This window comes from Montipora capricornis, chromosome 12, assembly GCF_036669925.1.
Source record: "Montipora capricornis isolate CH-2021 chromosome 12, ASM3666992v2, whole genome shotgun sequence".
In the NCBI taxonomy this organism is placed as follows: Eukaryota; Metazoa; Cnidaria; class Anthozoa; order Scleractinia; family Acroporidae; genus Montipora; species Montipora capricornis.
In genome coordinates, this window is record NC_090894.1 from 7,978,980 (window position 1) to 7,998,180 (window position 19,201).

At 38.8% G+C, this 19,201-nt stretch overlaps 4 protein-coding genes across 6 annotated transcripts in view; 2 read left to right on the forward strand and 2 right to left on the reverse strand.

Moving 5' to 3' along the window:
• LOC138027793 (uncharacterized) overlaps positions 1 to 2,599 on the reverse strand; it is a 28,759-nt gene extending 26,160 nt beyond the window's left edge. Inside the window, exon 1 of the mRNA XM_068875408.1 lies at positions 2,389 to 2,599. The gene's annotated coding sequence lies outside the window, so the exon portion shown is untranslated. The remainder of the gene's footprint in view (positions 1 to 2,388) is intronic.
• Positions 1 to 19,201, forward strand: part of LOC138027798 (rRNA-processing protein FCF1 homolog) — a 270,573-nt gene that overhangs the window by 250,086 nt on the left and 1,286 nt on the right. The window contains exons 2-10 of the mRNA XM_068875414.1: positions 12,943 to 12,964; positions 13,057 to 13,124; positions 13,653 to 13,718; positions 14,390 to 14,538; positions 14,939 to 15,011; positions 16,525 to 16,612; positions 17,468 to 17,562; positions 18,787 to 18,821; positions 18,976 to 19,201. The exon at positions 18,976 to 19,201 is cut by the window's right edge and continues 1,286 nt beyond it. Coding sequence (XP_068731515.1) covers positions 12,962 to 12,964; positions 13,057 to 13,124; positions 13,653 to 13,718; positions 14,390 to 14,538; positions 14,939 to 15,011; positions 16,525 to 16,612; positions 17,468 to 17,562; positions 18,787 to 18,821; positions 18,976 to 18,989 — 591 coding nt within the window. The 5' untranslated portion in view covers positions 12,943 to 12,961 and the 3' untranslated portion in view covers positions 18,990 to 19,201. The remainder of the gene's footprint in view (positions 1 to 12,942; positions 12,965 to 13,056; positions 13,125 to 13,652; positions 13,719 to 14,389; positions 14,539 to 14,938; positions 15,012 to 16,524; positions 16,613 to 17,467; positions 17,563 to 18,786; positions 18,822 to 18,975) is intronic.
• On the forward strand, positions 1,119 to 9,503 carry LOC138027797 (uncharacterized). 3 transcript variants are annotated; one of them, XM_068875413.1, is made up of 7 exons: positions 1,284 to 1,361; positions 1,832 to 1,901; positions 2,672 to 2,760; positions 5,189 to 5,371; positions 6,880 to 6,969; positions 7,862 to 8,113; positions 9,330 to 9,503. In XM_068875413.1, the coding sequence occupies exons 3-7, from the start codon at positions 2,737 to 2,739 to the stop codon at positions 9,501 to 9,503; spliced, it is 723 nt and encodes a 240-aa protein (XP_068731514.1). In that variant the 5' UTR covers positions 1,284 to 1,361; positions 1,832 to 1,901; positions 2,672 to 2,736. The 3 variants fall into 3 exon arrangements, with proteins under 3 accessions (XP_068731513.1, XP_068731514.1, XP_068731512.1); XM_068875412.1 differs by lacking the exon at positions 1,832 to 1,901 and having other exon boundaries at positions 1,119 to 1,361; XM_068875411.1 differs by lacking the exon at positions 1,284 to 1,361 and having other exon boundaries at positions 1,421 to 1,901.
• On the reverse strand, positions 10,009 to 12,862 carry LOC138027796 (uncharacterized). Its single transcript, XM_068875410.1, has 2 exons — positions 12,386 to 12,862; positions 10,009 to 10,669 (listed from the first exon to the last, which is right to left on the reverse strand). Exons 1-2 carry the CDS (start codon positions 12,789 to 12,791, stop codon positions 10,113 to 10,115), a joined length of 963 nt encoding a protein of 320 aa, XP_068731511.1. The 5' UTR covers positions 12,792 to 12,862; the 3' UTR covers positions 10,009 to 10,112.

Here is a 19,201-nt window from a genome sequence, read left to right on the forward strand (position 1 = left end):
GCGACACGACGCCTGTTCGGTGTACACGCAGTGATCTCGTATGAGGGGGACTAGTTTTCTAATTCAATATGGCAGACCATATGACGCTCTCTCATTGGTTCATTTATATTTTGTCGCAGCGACTTGTTGCCGGAAGTGTACACACGATGCGACAACGCTGCTTTCGCTAATTTTGTCGCTGCGATCAGTCGCACGAATTCAAACTGGTTTGAATTTAAAAATACACTCACCGAAAGCGTCAGAGGTTTAATCTTCACTTGCTCTTACAGCAAGCCAATGATCATTTCTCCAGTTTCTTTGTGTATAAGGCTAAAATTCTTGTTTCTCGAACACTTTCAACCCGCCATTTCTACTGTTTACGGTTTTCTCTTTTCTGCTTCCGTTTAAACTCGAGCATACGTAATAAGACCGGAACCCACGTTTTCTGGGAAAATGGAGTCGATTATCCCAGAGTCTCTCCGGGCGCTAACACGCTGGCCAAAAAGCCCGAGGACTCTGGGTACGAGATTGACTCTGAGGCCGACCCCTTTTAAAGCTACATTTTTCAATAAAACACGAACACTAACTCAGCAAAATAGAAACATCACCCAACAAAGTTTTACAGGTTTCCGTTTCGATGTGACCGCCCTGGTTGCCATTCGAGGCACTGATTTGGGTCAGCAAGGCTATAGGAAAAATAACTTTCTTTGGTATTATCAGTTGGAGTTCGGCATTAAAATGTCAAAAAAGTTCCCCTGGAAGTTCAAATCAAAAAAGACTTGACAAGCATAAACGAAGATGAGAACTGTCATTTTGTCCCTCTCCAAACGATTGCTAATTCACGTCATCTGCTAATAAAGTAAGAGCCATTGGGATTTTCGGTTTTGTGGTATCATGTTGTAGTTTCCGGTTTTTCCCATTTTTAGCATTTAGTTTTTCGGTTTTCTGAAAAAAAAAGAGAGCTGTTTTCGGATTTTGCATCCGATGCGGTTCGCTTTTTCCTATACATGATTTACGGTTTGAAGTTCAGTAATTATGCATATCAGCCGCAAGCGCATTCTACACTACTCCCATTTCTCGAATTAGCTTCCATACGCGGGTTCCACTTATATCAATGATAGATCTAGATCTAGTTCTCTTTTAAAACATTGTTTGATCTCTTTGCCTGCGCGGTTTCGTATGAAAAGTGGAGGATTTCGGTTGAATTGTTACTATGACAGATCTTATGCGCACGAATTATTCGCGGAACATGAATTATGCCATGGGATAAACATTTCCAGGAAAACACGACATAAAATTTTCTTGTCGGGGTTTTTCGTTTACAAGAAAATAAGATTTCCAGACAGTTTAGGGATACAAACCAAGAAAATCTGAGAAAACAGGTCAGTTGAATTCTTTTATAACTTTAAAGAATGTAAATGAATGGATCGATCTCAAAATTTGGGTTGTTTTCTTCAGTTTGTTTACCTGTCGGTTTAATGCTCAAGTCAGTCGATGTCATGATGTTCGAAATCTTAAGCTAAGGTGTTCTTGGCTAAAGTCCAACACGCTGCAGTTCCCAATTATTTCAATAACGGGATAAAAAGAAGGTAACCTGAAGCGTTGACCAAAGGGGCCTCCAAACGATTTAACATAACCTTTAGGCGTTTTTACCGTGAGGTAAAATTTCAGAAAAAATTCACCGGAATTTGAAGAGAAAAACATCTAATTGTTCGGTTCAACAGACGAGACAAACAAGCGAGATCCGGTGAACAAGTTAGCGCGCACTTAAGCCACGAAAACAAAATAAATGAAGCAACCGTTGCAGTTTCGTTAAGTCAAGGGATATTGAAGTGAAACACAATTGTATCAGATTGTTTGATAGCTGTTGACATTACTGAGGTGGACTCGGCGACTGTGTTATTTCAAGACTGCGATCCAAGGTAAATTCATGTCATTAATTAGACGAGATTAGTTTCTTTAGGTAAAGGTAAAGTTATACCGAATTTGCAGTGTTCCTCAACTGCTTGTGTTTCCATTCTTACGCCTCACTTCGGGAGTTAAATGTATGGTAAACGAAGGAAATCACCCATGGCCAAAGTCAACTACAAAGTGAAACTTGGATCGATGTATGGAGACTTGACTGTCAAAAAATCGTTGACTAAATTCACACACACTGTCTAGTTAGGTAACTACGAGAAGGACAAAGGCACCGGCACATGTTCGGTTCTTCGAGTACAACAGTCTTCACAGCTAGATCAACCAGTGATCAGTGTTAAAATTGACTAGACAAAACTCCGACAAGAAAGTTAATCGAAGGTTGTGATACGGCAGCACTTAAAATAGTCAGTTGTCTGACGTTGATTCTGAGCCATATTTCAAATTTTGATCATCTATCTAATTTTAAAAACAAAAGAAAGAATCCCTTACCTTGATGGTCGAACGGATAGCGTATCTTCTTGCCTGTTCCCAGGAAACCCGGAAGTTGAGTCTGCGAACAACTTGATAGTGCCTCACGTAGTTTGCTTGAAAAGTCCCCACTCGTTATTTGATGCTTTACAGAATGGCGATCTGTTTTGATTTTGAGCAACGACCTACGTATAACCTTTTCTTTATTCTTGTCTACTCTGTAGTATGCAACACGTCCTGGAGCACCATTAGGTAAAGTTGGTGACAAAGATATTTAACGCTCGAGTTCAATCGATTTTTGCAGTCATAGCAGACGACGCAACGAGTTTCGAAGCGAAAAAGACCTATAAGTAACACAAGAGGAACAAAATGGCTCACCAAAGACGTGTGGATGTAAGTCAGTGTTGGCTTAACTGCACAATATATCACTGAAAGAAATTATTATAAACATCATTGAATTAATTAGAGCATTATTTGAAAATGCGCGGGAAACATAAATTCTAGATCTAGAAACACATTACCCTGCGAGCAGAGTCTCTTTCGATCTTCCTAGATAAGTCGGGAAGAGGAAAGTAGACTCTGCTCACCGCCTCCACATTTTGTATTGAGCATGCGTTAAAAATTGAAAATTTATGTATCCGGTGTCAGTCACGCGTGACCAGTAGCCACAAAACGAAGAAGAAGAAGTCGGAATATTTTCGAACAACTCCGGCAAACACACGACAATCAAGGAATCATTTCATTGGAAACTCAAGATAGTCCATATATCTTAAAAATGCCATTTTATTTTTTTTACTGAAAAATTTATAGGTTTCTGTCAGGCTAGTTTCTGTAACCGACACATATTGGAAAAACTCATAGGAATTCTAACAGTTAAAATTGCCACGCTGTTGTAAATTTCAAAATATTGATGACGCGTGGTGACTGATCATGCGCAAAAATAAAAAAAAAACAGGTTTCACAAGTCGACACTGGACTGACTCATCCAATTCTTTGGATGAGCGGCAACTCAAATAATGTGGAGGCGCCGAGCAGAGTCTACTTTCCTCTTCCCGACTTATCTAGGAAGATCGAAAGAGACTCTGCTCGCAGGGTAGAAACACATGCGCTCATAAGCAATAAGCACAAACCAGAAACTTTTTGTTACTTTTGTTATGAAAATAAGATGCACGGTTTTTCTATTTCAAACATATACTTGTTTTATTCCCCATGCACCCATATATTTTTAATAAGAACTCTGAATTGGCTTGCTTCCTTGCATGCCTCACACCTGTCAGACCTTTAAGTATATAGGTTCGTGCACGTTGTGTTATGCAGATACAAATCACAGGTCACAGGTTATTGGGACATTCCATTTATAATCCGCCCCCCCCCTCCCCCCCCTCATGGATGAGGTCCATCAGAATTCCACTGGTAGGAATCTTTTTCAAAGGCACCGACAAAAAAGTGATGAGGTAGGAAAGGTTTTTTCAAAGGGTTCCAACAAAAATCCGACCAGTAGGAATCTAATCATCCATTGGGGGTCGGATTATAAATGGAATGTCCCAATTTGTTTTACCAATACTGAAACAAACTTAACCCTTAAGAAATGCTAACATTGGGGGGGGGGGGGGGGGTTGGGGGTTCTTTGGTCAATTTTTGCTGGATATCTGCTGCTGGCCTCTCAGAACACATATCCCTTTTTAGTGTCACCCAACTGGTGGACTAATGCAAATCCAGCATTTTGATCGGATACGCTACTAGAGGACTATTACTGTAATAGTCCTCGAGTAGCGAAAAGCTTGACGCTTTCTTTCGTTTTATTCCCAAATAAATATCTTTTCAACTTGCATTTCAAGCTAACTTTATTATTGCCTTTTCTGTCCGATTAGTTAGGTGATACTAAAACAACTAGTATGGCTCACTAAAGACGTGTGGATGTAGTATTAAACAATTAGACCTTTCGCCCGCATTGGGCTATGGGTCAATAGCCCATGAGGCGAAGCAGGAGGCAGGATGTGCATTAGTCCACTAGTTGGGTGATACTAATGTTAAATAGTCGATGGGCAATTATAGACCCCATCTTTATTATTATAGTCATTTTTAGGTAAATGTAATTTTAACAACACCAACTTAGTCACTCTCTGTTTATGCATAAACCTTTCATAAAGCCTTTTAATTGTAATTTCAAAATGGAATGGAATGCAACTAGTAAGCATTAAATTAACACCGCTACAGTTCTTTCTGCAACAACTTTTTTTTACTGCAAATATTTCCAGTTTTAAACCCCGCTAGCCAGAATTTTCTCACCCCTAAAATCTCGACAATTTGCGACCCCATTCCAGTAACTCTGTTAAAAATGCAACCCCATTAAGTATTAGTCATTATCCAGCCTTGAATATGTGACCCCATCCAGCAGCACATCCCCATTATCTCATAAATAGGAGGTACCCCCCCCCCCCACCTCCCTGGCCGTCCTTGTCATTCAGATCATGTGCGGGATGAAGACCTCTTGCAACTTCACCCCCCACTCATCCACTTTGAATCCAAAAAATTATGCTTTGCTTGCCAAAACGTTTTGTCCTGGGATTCTCGTGAGGCCAACTTGTGGCACTAGTCTAGCTTAAGGTTAGCTTTAATGAATGTTTAGGATACTTTCTGTTTTGGTAAGACAATGACCTGTGACCTGAGTGTGTTTTGTATTTGCCAGTTTGTACAGGGGTGGGGATGGAGAGCGGGTGGCTGTGACTTTCAGGGCAGAATAAGGGGGCTGGATATGGTAGAAAAGGTCAACTCATTGTCTCCCAATTTAGTAGCATTGTTCTCTGTAAATATTTGGTAGGCCTGTATCGATGATGCTGTTGAGATCTTTTGTAATTTCTACAAATGCGAATATCCAAAGTGCCAAACTGTAAAGCAGGGGCTACAACGCCTGCTATGTGACAGATACTGTAATGACGTCACTAGCTTCACAGAGAAGTTTGTTCATCGCACAGAGACTCTGCTCAGGAAATTGCAAAATGAGGTATGGTGTTCATAAGGCACTTGACAAAGTGGCCATTTGTCCACAATTAAATTGTTTTTTTTTTTTCTAATATCTCTTTGCAGTGCTTTATGGTGCTGCTAGCTGTGACAAAGCTTTATTACATATTGCAGGGTGTTGATGTTCTTTTTGATACACCTCATTATTGGTTGGGTGTATAATTTCAGTTTACAGTTTTTGTGCAGAATTTTTTTAAACTTTGCCAAAAGTTTCATCTTGGCCTACTGATCGTTTTTCAGCAATAAAAAAATTTAATGAGGACCACCAATTTCGTTTTTGAGATATGCACAACTAATATAGGGTGTTTTCCCATTGCCAAGGTAACTTATTACATCTCAGTATTGCACACATTTTGAAATATTCAGTGTTTCATATGGTACCATAACATTGCTGTTAAATGTGATACAGTGTTAAGCATCATTCGTTCTAAGTTAGAGAGTGTCTTCGAAGTGTTGAAACTGTTTTGAGCCACCTTACTTTAATGCCTTTGGCAGTACTTGCAACAAGAGCTGGAAGATAATAGCGGAGCTCCGCGCGCGTTGCAGAGCACCATTGGTAAGAAAATATGGTAACCCATCTGTGTGAAAAAAATTGGTTTTGGTCACCATGATACAACCAGACGACTATCCAGCCCTCCATGTATGCCAATGTGACCAGTATCACGTGACCGTTTCACAGGATCAAGTAAAGAATCAATTATACTTGTAAACTTGTCTCCTGGCAGCTACAATGTAGTTTACAATGTGCATCTTTGATATTGGACAGCCATTTTATGGTCAATATTTTATGGTCAATTGACACTTGTCAAATCAAGGTATCCGCTAACCAGTATCGTGTGCTCAGACTCAGCTTTAGATCTGATGAAACAAAATGTGTGACTTTATTGAACAGCTTTGAACAGAGAAATAAAGTCCTTGGTTAATTTTTAATCTAGGATTAGCGTTAATCAGCTTTTGAACAACTGGGGTCAGGAGTGTTTTATCCTGAGTTTTAAAACCTTAACCACAAGGTGAAGCCGAGTGGTTTTAGATCCAATAAAACATGACCTGCAAGTTTATTGAACGGCTTCAAAAACATGCCTCAAAAAGTGTACATGTCCCTCTGGAGTCCAGACATTGGCACAAAATGTGAGAGGAAGGTATTCCCATACAAGGAATTAAATAAGCCAGGCCTCATTTAACTATTCTTTATTCTAATGACTGGTGTTTTATCGGGTTTAAAGCTCATGCATGTGACATTTTATAGATGTTTTGATAAGCTGTTAGACTAATGAATTATTAAAATTAATAATGAAGTTTTGAATAGTTTTTAAATATTTTATCAGGGCCTGATAGATTGTTTCTCTCGTAGCTCGTTAATTATCATTGAATTTTTTAATACTATTTTAAATAATAATTATTGTTATTATTGACTGTATTGTTTATTGTCTTTCCCTTCTGATAAACCTTCCTGAGTGTCCAAATGTAATGCTGTGCTTTTTCCAACAACAGAAGTTTCCTCTTTGCTTGTCCAGTGGCTGCATCATTCTGCACCTAGTCCCACCAGAGCGTAAACTGAATATTGGCGAGTTCTTTTACCAGGTAACGAATAAATACCCTTTACTAAGCAAGTTCAAGGTCCATACGTAGATAGCAGGTATGGCAGAGTGCTGAGAGCACTTGTGTGGCCTGGGTTTGATTCCCAGTCTTGGTGTCAGTGAGTCACATGTCTGAAACAAAGGAAAATCAAAATTGAACTGCTTTAAAAAAAATTGAACCAAGAAAAAAATATGAGCTCCAATGACATACCACTGGGGTATATAACCTATGGTTGACCAGCATGCTTCCTGTCCAGGGAGAGGTAACATTCAGTAGCAATATTCTCTGCAGTCACTTCATGCTACAGCGACCACTCCAGGCAGGCTTCTTCTGCGTGTGTGACTTTGCCTTTCCAGGGCCAAGGAGACAAAATTATTATTTGAGAGTTTTAGCAGATAAAATAGTAATAATTGTACATTGTATTAATTTTACGTGAAACAGCAATGACAGGCTACTGCTTATTCCTTACTGTCGTAGCACATTAGAGAACAATAATTAACAACTATTCGCTGAAGTGGAGTCGGCTATTGGCGAAACGGCGAGGTAAATATCCACCACTAGCCACCAACACTGAGGTTAATACCAGCAGTTGTTTTTAGTATAATTATACTTTAATTTAATAAACACTGAGATAGTTGTTTTTACTATATACTTTAATTTAATAAACACTGAAATAATATAGCATAAAAACATGATTTTACCTCATTCATTCCTGCAAAGGTTACCACACAATTACAATTTTTGGATTCAAGTTCTGCGCAAATTGCTCGGAGGTGAATGGCAATTAAAGGATATCCAGAGTTTGAGTAGCCAATCAGCGTGAGTGTTCAACGCTATCCACTGTTTTAGTATATACTAATTATTACTATTATTACTTTTCTACCCTCCCTGTTAGGTTGGTCACACCACACCTGGTATGTTGGTTGTCAAGTTTGCCAAGTATCAAAACCAGGGAAAGTCAGTGAAAGAGTTACAACGAGCAAGCGTTGAGGAGACAGATTATGACATTGCTTTTACAAAGCAATACTTTGACAATGTGCGGAGAGAGGCAGAACCACTTGGAGATTCATTACTACGTACTATTGTTGTATTAAGAGATCAAGATTGGTCGGTTCACCCAGTAAATGCAATCCACCACCTGAGAGAAGTAATGAAGACTTAACCTCTTTAACATGTCTAACCTTATTTAGAAACTTAAGTGACATTAATTTCCATAAATTATGATTATAGGAACCTTCAAAACAGAAGGTTTCTCTTTGAGTCCCCACCGTCATCAACTTACTCCATCCCCTGGAAGTTGCCACTCAGCATAACTGAATCCCCCGCCTACCCCACAACAACAACAACAAAACCCACAAGGGTTCCCCCAGGTAATGACAAAGTTAGTAAACCAACTTACTTTATCATAGAATTCAAGAAACACTGAGAGAATTAAGTCTAAAGTCTGAGAGATTTCATCACCCATGTGCACTTCAGAACATAAGATTCAAGTGCTTAGTATCAAAGACACTCCAAAATGATATGTGAAAGGTGTCCAGGGGTTTCAATAGAAGCCGGTTATCAGTGGTATACCGCCGCCTGCTTTGCCTCACACCGCCGGCTAGTTTGCCTTGATTTTCACTCAAAATGCTATCATAAACTTGTCAAACTGCCGCCTTCAATGAGCTGTCATGGACAGCTATTTCAGACGTTATTGAAACCCCTGGGTGTCATAAAAAATGTTAAAATGTTAATTTTTATTTTGTGCTCCCTGGGCCCACAATGTGATCCATTGATAATGATAATAACACCATTTTAACCCATTAATTTTTCTCCTGATGGGATGCTAGTCCATCACCGGGTTACCCCCAGCATTTTCGCTGGTACCCATTTATACACCTGGGTGGAGAGAGACACTGTGAGAGTAAAGTGTCTTGCCCAAGAACACAACAGAATGTCCCTGGCCAGGACCAGAACCCGGACCACTCAATCCGGAGTCAAGCGCACTAACCATGAGGCCAGTCCGCACCTCCCACACTAAATACTGGACAATATTTAAGGACATCAATTTGTTTTTCTGGAGATAAACCCATATTCATGCCATTCTTAGTCACAAAGATACTGTGTTTCAGGCAGAGTATAAATTTTCAAGAATTCAGTTGTGTACTGTGTTGTGCAGCAAAACACCGTAAGCTCTGGAGATGCCAGAAAATTAGTTAAAGTTTTGCTGTTTAAAAAAATAAATTTTGAGTGAATTCTGATTCATTTATTTAATACATTTAATTCATAAAATGAATTACCCATAATTCGGCCAATTCACAACTTCAGAATGTCAGAAGCAAGGAATTGACGTGATAAAATGATCTGTTTTTGTTCTTTACCAGTGCCCTGAAAACAGACAAGGCAGTCTTACATTGAATATACATCTTCCTGTCCAGGAGAGTGAAGAAGATGATTCCACCAGTGAGAATTTGGGACCCAATACACCCTCAGAAAATTATGATTCTAGCTCAGTAGATGACATGTTCTCAAAGGTTTCAACTGATAAGTCCACCTGATCCGGAAAGAGAAGCCCAGAGATCTCTGTTAGGCATCACATTTAAACTCTAACCATAGTTTATAATAATAATTATTATGGCTGCTTGTTGTTAGAACGCTACTAGCAATAGTTTTGGAGTGTAGAGGAAATGGTTCCAGGATACTATGCATTGTCTTACAGATTTAAGACAGCTCCCAGGAAAGAAAGCAGAGCTCTAGATAAAGCTCTTGGCTGGATACCTTAACAAACAAGTGAAACAAAATAGGCTAATAGTTGAGTTTGATTTACTGAGACACTATGCTGGATTCTGTTGAAATAGAGTACCTACGTAGAAAGCCTTAAATAGGGTTTTATTATTATTATTATTATTATTATTATTATTATTATCATTATTATTGTAAAGTTATTATTATTATTATCATAAGTATTATTATTTTTATTAATATAATAGAGAAAAGAGAAGAGCAACATTTACATGTACATGTAGATATATAGCAAAGCATCCTAAGAAAAAGAAAAGATTATTTTGTTTTTATTTATTTATTTTATTATTTTTATTTGTACTCTTTCCCAGACTCAATCTTGCTACTTGTATTTACAGTGTTCTGGTCTTTAAAGAAATAAACTTTCAAGACGATGTCAAACTAAACACGTCAAAAAATGGTTGATAATTTCCTATTCCTTTGGCATTATGATCGTCAATAATGGCAAATGAGATGACCTTGTATCTGTTGACAAATTCTTTCTCTGTCAACACCTCTTTAAACAGCTGGGCAACGTGACGTGGTGGGTTTCTGAATGCCCCGCAACCAAGTGCTGACAACACCAAGGAGTCATGTCCATAGTACAATCCTGTTGCAAACATGCACCGCATTTTTTGCTTTGTTTTATCTGCAACTTCTGGGTTGAGCTTTTGTTTGTTGCACGTAAGAGGGGGACTGCAATATGCAGATAATGCAAGAAATGACATAGAAACTGGGTGTGGCAAGAATGCATACCCCTCAGCTTCGGAGGCTCGTATAATGAAGACATTGGTAGAGTAGACACATGAAAATTCTGGCAACCTGTAAGTCCATTTTCTTTCAGGGTCAAATTCTTTGTCAGGGTCAGCTAAATGTTGCACATAATTTGTTCGGCGAAATAAGTTCTCCTCTTGTGCACCAGCTCCCGACAGGTATCCTCCACCTGAGTGGCAGAAAAAAGGATATTAGAGCTGTTGTCAATCCTTTGAAGCTTTAAGGATGATTCAGACACTCCAGTCCTTGCTTATGACTGCAAATGAAACTAGCCTGCAACATTACTTCACTACAAATGTCAAAAATACTTTGGGTTGAACCAGTATATTTCAGTCAACATATGACATCTAAATTCGCACAACATGTATGAAATTGGCTGTTGTTTACGCATGAGAAACAGACATTACCGCTTACTTAACTGCGATCGCATGCCATTAAAAGGGAAGATCAACTTTCCAAAAAGCAATTCTTAGCAAACATTGTTATAGAAAGATACATTTTTATAGAGGTCCACTTCTACCACTTCTTATTATTATCGCATTACTCCGCTAACAGAGAAGGGATTGCTACCGCGTAGTAGCAAGTCTTCTGAGTGACATGTCGGGTACAGGATAAGTCCACATTCTCTGGAATAACTGACTGAGCAGAATGCTTAAAAGCAACTACCCAAGTGTGCTAAATGCTTTGCGACATTTGTTTTAACAAGGAGATACAAAACTGAACAAATTTGTCCTGGCTCCACAATTATGAAATTGTATATATGAAACGGTCTACCACAGCTTTTCACTGAGAAAATAATATGATATCATATTTCTTGTGCACTGTTGCGATGGTAGACCGTGCTTGGATGGTAGAACCTCAAGGTAATGCCTTTTATATATAAGTACATTATCTTTTAAATTTCTATCACAATTAGGCTGTCATCCCAGGGCTAGTCTTTCATATACCGGATGCGAAATAAGAATGTCCATAAAACAAAACCTAATCAGAAATTGCTAATTGGAATAATAATGGTTCTTTTGTCTTGTGCCATTTTAGTCTGGTATAGTGATACTCACTGTTTATAAACAATAATAAATTATTTTTTTGATATCTAAATTTTGCCAACCACAGAAAAAAAAAACTTTGTTTCGATAGCCAACAGATCTCAGGTTGGCACATTAAAATGACAACAGGTGATGTAACGGTGAGTATCGCTATATGAAAGTTTATTATATACTCAACAAAATATCTTGTTTCTGATTGGTCAACTTAAAGAAAATGCGAAAAACAAAAACACGTTGAAAGCTACATGTACACAGACCTGGTTGAATGTCTGGCAAACATGGGCAACTGAAAGAAAACTACACCCAAACCTGGAAGAATACGAGCACTAACAAAGTAGCGCATTTGAGTATAAATATTGTTGAGAATATAATAAATAAAAAATTGTATGAAATTCCTCGTGCATTTCGTGATTTATGGTCCCTCGTGATTCTTTGAAAGTTCTCAAATTGCACTCGCCTACGGCTCGTGCAATTTTGAGAACTTTTAAAACATCACTCGTGCCCACAAATCACGAAATGCACTCGCGTTCATACAATTTCCTATACATACCCATTATCAAGGATGGTGTTGATATCCTGGGCTAATACATGTAACAGGGGGGGGGGGGGGGGGTACTCCCTTATAAGGGCTTAATGGGGACAGGTGGCCAGCCAGGGTAGGGTTTTTGGGATTTTTTTCTTTAACAGGGTATCCCCCCCCCCCCCCCCCCCTGGGACATGTAGCTCCTATTGTTTCATGTCTCGTCCTACAAAAGCTTCCAACCAATTTGCATGGATTGTGTATTATGGACCTGTACATATTACTGATATTATCATGTTGCATTACGTAGTCTAACTACCTGGTCTGCGCGACGAGGCCATGTTCAACACAGCTGGATTAAATCCCTCGCTCTTCAATTGGATAGCCACCTCAAGGCAATCAGCATTCACCACCGTTATTGTGGTTTCAAAAACATCATCTTTCACTTTGCGTTTGGGCGGAGACACCTCTTTGTGCAGCACTGTTTTTTGGGCATCTTTTGATACGCTGTTACGGTCAGAAAATGCAACCTCGGTTCCATCTTCTAGTGCATACTTGAAGTTTTTGCAAACTTCGAGCGTTTGGTGCATAATTTCCATTCTGAGCTGTTTGCGATTTCTTGAAGAGTTGAACTCCTTGAGCCATTTTTTGTGGTCGAAAACCGACTTCTCTAAGGTTGTGGCTCGTAGTACCTGTGGAATTGGCATTCCAGAGTGGCAGGCCATAAAAATAATTGCTGAATCAACTTTTAACGCGCAGAAGAAATGTAGCTTCTTTTGGTGAGGTATTAAAACTTTAAGTACAATTCAGTCAGCGGTCCCTACGTTCAGTCCCAGGTCTCCTAGACTTGACATGCACGTTGCGTGGCCATTTGTCCGAGCTCACCGATTTCAACATGGTATTCTTCGTTTTTTTGTGCGGATTTGTTCTCGTTTATTGTTGTTATCCTATCCCTCATTTTCTTTACTAACTTATCTTTCTTTCTATTAGGGTAAAGACAAAAGGGCGAGGAAGTTCGCTGCTGTGAAGCGGATGATATCGCCGAAGGATATGAGAATGTAAGCTTTTAAAATTCCACCAGGCTTCCATTGCCGCTGTCGTAGATCTATTTTGTAATTTATTCTGAAGTGGGCGTTATTTTTAAGTTAAAAGCCGGGACGTCTGCAGCATTGTTACCATAAACGTGTTCCGTAATGCATGTGTATCGAACCACATATCAAGCATTAATTAATAGACCTTTTTACCGATACGGCGGCCATTTTGATTTCTGTTGTTTCGAAAGACATTATGGGATGCTCAGGGGCAAATTAATGGGCATCCCATAGTAAGTAGTTGAAACAATAGAAATCAAAATGGCCGCCGTATCTGCAAAAAGGTCTATTGTATCACTGTACATGTATGTCATATTGGTTGACTCGGGAATCTTGGGTGTCTTCTACACTAAAACGATGTAGAAGATTGTCTTTAATATTATTATTATGAGTGTTCACTGTTGTTGTTATTGTTGTCGTTATCATTATTTTTTCTTTAAGCGAATAAAACCGTGTTACAGGCTGGAATCCTTTTTTTTTAATTTTGTCTTTCAGTCAAAAAAACCAAGAAAAGGAGAAGGAAAAAAGGAAGAAAGAGGAAGAAAAAGCAACCCGCCGCATGTAAGATGAGCCCCAGCGGTTTCAATAACTAGCGACAGCCAACGAAAAGCATTGGCTGCTTCATTCAGAGACGTCGGCTACTTTTTCCCTAAATTGAAAATGAAATTGAAGGCAGATTCTTTTACAATGCAACTGGGAAAAGCGTGAACACCTGAAATATGTCAGGAATGTTATTTCTATCTAATCACGTACACTGATGTCATAACCAAAATGTCTTGCATGGATTTCCCAATTTTCTCTGGCCACTGGAGCTCCGCTGGCCACCGGAGCTCGGCTGGCCACCGGAGCTCAGCTATAATAAAGTCAGTTACTGTACTCAAGCTGGCCTCCAACTTCAGTTCAAACCCCTGAAGTTCCCTGCTGGGAGTTTATAGTACATACTCAAGCAAAATAATGATTTTTCTATGTGGTTTGGAATGTTATGATCTTAGTCTTCCTAAGTTAGAGAATTTTATCCCTTTAATGAAGAGGCTTGACAATATGAAAGTGTGATCACGGTCTCATGTTAACTACCAAGCTTGTGTATGCAACAAAGAAAAATAAATTGTTAATGGTGAGATCTAGAAAGAAGATTGTACATGTAAGGGAAAGAAATGTGCATTTCATCTAGGATTATTACACAGTGTACCTGCATGTGCATGACCTTTTACTCCTTTTTCCATCCTTTACAGAGAGCAAGCCTCATCTGCACTGTTCTTTCAATACAACACTCAGCTTGGGCCGCCATTCTATGTCCTGGTTGACACCAATTTCATTAACTTCTCCATTAGGAATAAGCTAGATATTGTGCAGTCCATGATGGACTGCCTATATGCTAAATGTAAGTATTGTAACCTAAACGTAAGTACTGTAAACATAGTGGCTACAAATTGGTAAAATTGCTTCTCTAACCACAGGGCTTTATTGCTACATTGTTTGTACCAAAAAGTCACTTACAGTTTTTGGTTTTGCACTTTCAGTGTAGCCCTACAAACGGCATCTCATACATGTAGATGTCAAGTTCTTCATAGTGTACCATGTCCATGTAGCCATATTGTTGCTTTAAGAGCTGAGCAGTTATGATGATCTGCACTGGGTTATGAGTTTGAAAAATGATTCCCTATGCATTACTGAACTGCTGTATCAATAAAATAGTATTTATTTTCTTGTGCTGGTATGTGTCTCAAAATTATTAATGTCATTTGTGTTGTTTTTATTTTTTCTCCTCCTAATCTTGACAGGTATTCCTTGCATTACAGACTGTGTAATGGCTGAGCTAGAAAAGCTTGGACGGAAGTTTTGGGTGGCCCTCAAGTATGTACTGTACACTGTAACTTACACTCTTTATTTGCAAGGAGTTGTGCGATACAAGTTCAAGTAACTCTGGCTATTTTAACTGTGATAATTTTAAGACTTGCCATTGGTATACAGGGCTCATGCAGTTTTGAAAAAAAAAAAGGGTTATTCTTTAAATTTTGTGTAACTTTGAATATGATAGAGGAGAAGGAAACAATTTTCATTATCGTTATTTCCAAAGACTTTGGTACATATATCTTCCTTTTTTAAGAACACTTTGTAAAATTAATTCAAAGAGGAACAGCTTTACATGAAGGCACTTGAATCCACATCTCAAGGAACACAAGAACTCGTCTTTGTTGTTTGGAAGACATATCACAAGAAGCACTGCTTTGTCCTAAATGAAGAAGCAAGTGTGATTCATATGTTTACCATAAATTTTTATGTCCAAACTGAGACCCTGTCTCTATGTACACTGTCCTTCAGTTTTAAATTATATTTTTACATTAATTTTGTTTTCAATCCCCTCCCCTTACATACATGTATTTACATAATTTTTCTTAGTATGCTTTTATCATTTTACTTCGTATTTTCACTCTGAACATTGGACTTGATAATGGCCAAAGGGAGGTAAAAAAATCTTTTGAAGTTTACAGTTATTTTTGACACTACATGTAGGAGCAGTATTGTGTTTTAAAATTCCTTTCTGATAATTGTTGACTCAGAGGTGGAAGTAAGCTAAGATGAAATTAGGGAGCATTTTATGGATGCTCAAATGCAAGTGTGGATTTTTTTAAGGGGGTGGATGGGGGGTCACAATGGCTACTAGGAAGTGTAGTTTTAAGAATAAAGCAACATACTGTAGATTACTTTCCGGGAGTGGGTCCTTACACAATCCTTAACCCATTGACTCCTGAACCACCCATCCCCTGGAAGTTGACACTCGACATAACTGATTTCCCCCACACAAAAAAAAATCTAGTAGGGTTCCCTCAAGTAACGACATTGGTAAACCAACTTTCCCTTTGGAATTATAGTAAAAAGGAATGAATGTCAAAAGTCTGAGAGATTTCATCATCCATGGGGAAGAACAAAAGATTCAAGTGCTTAGCACCTATTAATTTTGTCAAAGATACTGTCAAAATACTTTCTGAAAGGTTTCCTAAAAAAATGTTAATTTTTAGAGTGTACTTTATGCCCCTTGGCCCACCACCTGATCCAATGGTAATGATGCTAACATCATTTTAACCCATTGACCCCTGAACCGGCCCCTGTTGACAAGTAAAATCTTCTGGCGTTAGACAAAGAAAAATCTATAAGTATCACTCTCAGGTGGGTGAGAGTCAAAGGGGACAGAGTTTTTGAGTGGTCCTAGATGTTGTTAACCCATCCATGCCTGAAGCAGCTCCCTTTGACAATTAAAATCATCTGGCTTTAGACAGAGTAAAATCTCACAAGTCTCACTCATAGGAGTCAGTAGATGCATTTACATCAATGATGCATGAAAGTTCCTATTTTTTTGTCCCAACAGGATGGCAAAAGATCCTCGCTTTGATCGTCTTCCATGCATGCACAAGGGAACCTATGCTGACGACTGTATTGTTAACAGAATACAGCAGGTGAACATTGCTGCAGAAAACCATTTTGTTGTTGCTTGTTGATCAAAAATTGTTTAACTCATTGACCCTCAGGTGCCCTAGAATGCCCCCAGTTGACGCGTCAAATCGTCTGGCGTAAGACCGAGTAAAATCTATTGGGTCTCACTCCCAGGCATCAGTGGCTTAATTATCAGTACAGTTCTAGTTATGTTCAAGACATAATTTTACACAAATGATAGATTCTACTCTGTCTAATGCCAGACGACTTTACTCTTCAATGGAGAGTGCTTCAGGAGTTTCATTCAAATGTACGTGTACATGTAGTAAAGACTACAGCGTAGTTGTATTTAGAGCAGTTTTCAATTGAGTGTCGAAAGTAAATGTAACTAGCAAATTGCTTTGGTTTTGCATTGCTTCACTCAGTGATTGGTTCAAAGTTCTTGGTTCAAAATCAATCGCGGCTAGCGCATGCACATTTTCCCGTGCTTTGTGTCAGGTACGTGTAATTACTTTGCGTTTTGATTGGTTTACTGGATTGTCTCCATCCTTTTTGATTGGCCAAAGTAATAACTTTGGTTTAATTTGGTTTTACGACACTCAATTGAAACTTGCTCTAAAAAATAATCTAATATTAGTAATAATTATTTATAACGTTACATTCTGATGAAGTCAATGGTCTGAGTGGTATATATGCACATACACTTACTCTGTATCTTGGGAGCACGCTCCACAGTGGATTTGTAAATATTTATATATTTTTTCCCTTAATTTCCAATCTGATGTGAATCATTGATTGTTGAACTGCAGATAATAAAAAGGAAAAAGAGGCTGTACAGATACAAAAACCTCAACTATTATTTTTTTAATTTGTTTTAGCACAAGTGTTACATTGTAGCCACATGTGACAGGGACTTGAAAAGGAGAATTCGTAAGGTTCCTGGAGTGCCCATCATGTACATTTCACATCACAGGTACAGCATAAACCTGTTTGCATCGCACCTTTACGCAGGTTTCGTACGCGTTTTGAAAACCCTTCAAAACCCTTGAATTTTGAGAGTACATTTTCAAGGCCTTGAAAGTCCTTGAAAATCTGTGCTCTTCTTTCCTGGTCCTTGACAGTCCTTGTATTTTTTCTGATCCGCAATTTTGATCTTTGAAAACTTCAGTAGAAATAACCAGGTACATCTGTACTCAAGTCATGTCATACAAACGCGACGAGGTGTGGGGTCTAGAATGGTTACCAGTGCCTTTGCATTATTTTTACGCGTGTACGTTGTGGAAAATGAGCAAGAATTGTGCTGTCAGACTATTTCCATGGGTAAATTCTTCGACGTAAAAAGGAGGTCCTTGAAATTTCCAAATAGACATGTAACCCTTGAAAGTCCTTGAAAAGTCCTTGAATGTTTGGTCTGAAAAAGTGTACGAACCCTTTTTATGCATTCATCCAGGAAGAAGCCCCCATTGACGGGTAAAATCATCTGACGTTAGACAGAGCAAAATCTGTAGATTGAAAGGGTTGAAGCATTCATCCCTGAGGCAGCCCACATTGATTAGTATCGTATGGTGCCTTAGAGGGGGCTACAGTATGTCAGGTTATTTTAGGGTGTTTAGGGGAAAGAAATCTTTAGTTAATCACGAGTTTAAAACTCGAAAATGGTAATGTGGAATTCCTTTACTAATAAAATCATCGTTGCATCACAAACAAGACGATTCTGAGGAAAAACGACCTTTATCAAGGCGATTTGCCATAAACTTGAAAAACGTCGTGCAGACTTTTTTTCAATATTACCCAAATGCAATCCGTGTCAGTCTTGTTTATCTGTGTTCATCCATGCTTCTCTTTTCTTTTGCTGTATTTCGTTTTGTTGTTCAACAGATTTAAGTGGTTATTACAAAGTTTCATTCTACTTTTTGGGCATTTTGGGTATCATGAAATTACATAATTATGCGGGACATAGCCCCCTTTAAGAGAAGATGAGACACCCAGAGAGAGTGACAGAGAGACCCTGGGAACGAGTTTGATACCTTCTTTGAAGAAATTTATAAATCTGCAATTTTCAAATATGTTTCAAACTTTCAGAGCCTGCTAAAATATTACGACGTGCACTCTTAAACTATTCGGTGCTGATTTAATGGTTGATTGGATAGAAAAATTATAATAACCACATTTTTGTAACCCTTATCCTTGTCTGCAGGTACACCATTGAAAGAATGCCGGATGCGTATGGAGGTAAGAAGATTGTATTTACTGCTTTGGTTCTTTCTCGACTTGTGGTCTTCCCAGTATTTTCGACAAATTATTGCACTGACGTGTGAGTTATTGATTCCTTGAATAACTGAGGTCATATGAATGTCGCTCCAATATTTCCGTTTTCCCCTTTCAGCTCCAAGGGTGTAACTGGTTTGAAGCAAAGCCCACCAGGCTATAAGCGGACAAGGGAAACGATCTGGTCGAGCCTGCTGCAGGATTGAACAGCGGTGTAGTTCCGTGGGAAACAACTGCGCAACGTAAATGAAAAAGAAATACGAGGCAACCTGTCGTCCTTTCGGCGTCTCCCTTCGGCTTCTTTTCCGCCTTCGGTTGTCTTCGGTGGTGCCCAATTTAACTCC

What these genes read in the sequence shown, in the direction of transcription:
- LOC138027796 (XM_068875410.1), bottom strand. Translation starts at nt 12,791, where the DNA reads ATGGCCTGCCACTCTGGAATGCCAATTCCACAGGTACTACGAGCCACA. An exon ending in GGCCTCGTCGCGCAGACCAG is followed by an intron (nt 10,670 to 12,385) that starts GTAGTTAGACTA and finishes TCTGCCACTCAG; the next exon opens with GTGGAGGATACCTGTCGGGA.
- LOC138027797 (XM_068875412.1), top strand. Translation starts at nt 2,737, where the DNA reads ATGGCTCACCAAAGACGTGTGGAT. An exon ending in CTCACCAAAGACGTGTGGAT is followed by an intron (nt 2,761 to 5,188) that starts GTAAGTCAGTGT and finishes AATATTTGGTAG; the next exon opens with GCCTGTATCGATGATGCTGT. An exon ending in TCAGGAAATTGCAAAATGAG is followed by an intron (nt 5,372 to 6,879) that starts GTATGGTGTTCA and finishes TTCCAACAACAG; the next exon opens with AAGTTTCCTCTTTGCTTGTC.